The sequence below is a fragment of the Metopolophium dirhodum genome, chromosome 2 (genome assembly GCF_019925205.1).
Source record: "Metopolophium dirhodum isolate CAU chromosome 2, ASM1992520v1, whole genome shotgun sequence".
Taxonomy (NCBI): domain Eukaryota; kingdom Metazoa; phylum Arthropoda; class Insecta; order Hemiptera; family Aphididae; genus Metopolophium; species Metopolophium dirhodum.
Window position 1 is genome coordinate 32,921,790 of NC_083561.1, and position 2,097 is coordinate 32,923,886.

A 2,097-nucleotide genomic window follows, 5' to 3' on the forward strand; every position below is an offset into this window, starting at 1 on the left:
CACCATTGTAAGCCGGGTACACGACTATATGGCGAACCAGGTCATACGTTACGTGGTGCACCACCAGGTTAACCATGCGGGTGCCAATAGGTACACCGTGTCAAACAGAGGTAACCGGGATACACTTCGCGGTGCACAGGCTTAGTGTATACCTCGGTAGCACGGTTTTGCCGCCACAACGTGCGAGTCGATCAGTACCGTCACCGCTAGGTGATAATTCGGTTACCGACCGGTATCTGATCGCTATCCACTATAAGTGCGAGGCAACCGTGTACACCATTTGTATATACCGGGGTACATGACTAGGGCAAACCAGGTTATGCGTTGCGTGTTGCACTACCACGTTGACATTGTGAACGCCCCAATAGGTACACCGAGTTAAACAGAGGTACACCAGGGTAATACTACCCTATACGGTACACCGTTGTGGTACGTATATACCTTGGTAGCACGATTATACTGCCCTGGTGCGATTCGCTCGGTACCGTCGCCGTCTGGTGATAATTCGGTGTGTATAGTCCGTCTGAAACGTCGTCATATGCGAGCCAATAGACTACTGACACGCGTTGATGCGCTTGTATGTCAAGAATTACAGTTTCCGCCGCGGTGGTCAAAGTCGCCGGCCCGTGGCTGTTATACTAATTATAGTCCGCTTCGTCTTAGGTCCGCTGAAAAGATAAAAGGATTCTCATTTCAAACCAACGACTCAACAACATATGTGGCGAAGTAACAAACGACACCACGTAATTGTAAGTAAGGTTCGAATACCAAACATATTATAATATACAATAATCGTAATAATACCGTAATCGTCGTGAGCCTGTCGGTGGGAACCGGTCTCTTACAGGACCAACTTAATACAAATGAAAACCGGTATATTGTGTATTTTACCAATATACCACACGTCTATCCTTAAATCTATACAAAAACACTTGTATGGAATACAAAAAATATATTTAACTTTTACCAGGTACCGCGTGCACTAGTACTAATTATGAGACAATAAGAAACGGCCGTTTACAGCCGTGGTTTACACTTTTTTTTTTTTTTTACGCTTTAAACGACCTAGTCAAAGTGGTGGGCATTTCGGTAGGCTGATTCTCGGATACAACCCCGACGTTTTCACTGGGCGCGTTCTGATCTAACGTATCCCCCGCGCTCCCTACACTGTTTATCGCTTATGTTTGGTCTAAGTGTCTTTTCCAAATACCCTCTTCCGTATCGACCTCAATGACATTTTTGCTTAGTGACTTTGTTACTGTACCTTTTGACCTTTTTTGGTCGTTGTTACGGTAGTCGCGCACCACCACCGTATCCCCTATTTTTAGCTCGTGTTGACGTTTACCGTGGTGTTTGATTTGCGCTGTTTGGCGCCCGTTAACTACGTCGACGCTACTGGGTATCAGTGCGTCGAATTGTGTTCTGATATTCCGTCCTAACAGCAATTTTGCCGGAGCCTGTAGTGTTGTCGAGTGTGGAGTGTTGCGGTACATCATCAAAAATGTTTGTATTTGAGTCATTTTGGTGGTGTTATTTTTTTTTTAAAATGTTTTATGGTCTTGACTCCCGACTCCGCGGCCCCATTAGTTTCTGGGTGGAAGGGTGCACCTACCAGAACGTTTCAAACTCCCTTCCTGTGAAACATTTAGCTCCGTCCGAGGTTATGGACTTTGGGATTCCAAACCTCGATATTAGTTCTTGAAGTTTTGAAATTACTATACTTGCGGTAGTGCCGTTAACCTCAAAAACCTCCAACCACTTTGAGGTTGCGTCTACTACTATCAAAAAAACCTTATTTTTGAATGGGCCCGAAAAATCTATGTGTAACCTAGTCCAAGGCTGTTCTGGCCACTTCCAGGGCGTAAGCAGGGCTTTCGGAGGCGATGACCTAACTTGTAAGCAGTTTTGACAGTTACGCGCAATGTTTTTGATGTCTGAATCGAGCATAGGCCACCAAAAATAAGAACGCGCTATTGCTTTTATATGACTAGCCTGAGTGTGTGGAATGTAATTCTTTTAATATCGCTGTTCTGTACTTATCGGGGATAATTACTTTATAACCCCACATTAGGCAATCTTGTTCCGTGGTTAACTCGT

At 44.7% G+C, this 2,097-nt stretch overlaps 1 protein-coding gene across 1 annotated transcript; it reads right to left on the bottom strand.

Moving 5' to 3' along the window:
• Positions 1 to 1,178: 1,178 nt before the first annotated feature.
• Positions 1,179 to 1,520, bottom strand: LOC132938904 (uncharacterized protein K02A2.6-like). Its single transcript, XM_061005892.1, has one exon. The coding sequence runs from the start codon at positions 1,518 to 1,520 to the stop codon at positions 1,179 to 1,181; it is 342 nt and encodes a 113-aa protein (XP_060861875.1).
• Positions 1,521 to 2,097: the final 577 nt, after the last annotated feature.

What these genes read in the sequence shown, in the direction of transcription:
- LOC132938904 (XM_061005892.1), bottom strand. Translation starts at nt 1,520, where the DNA reads ATGACTCAAATACAAACATTTTTGATGATGTACCGCAACACTCCACAC.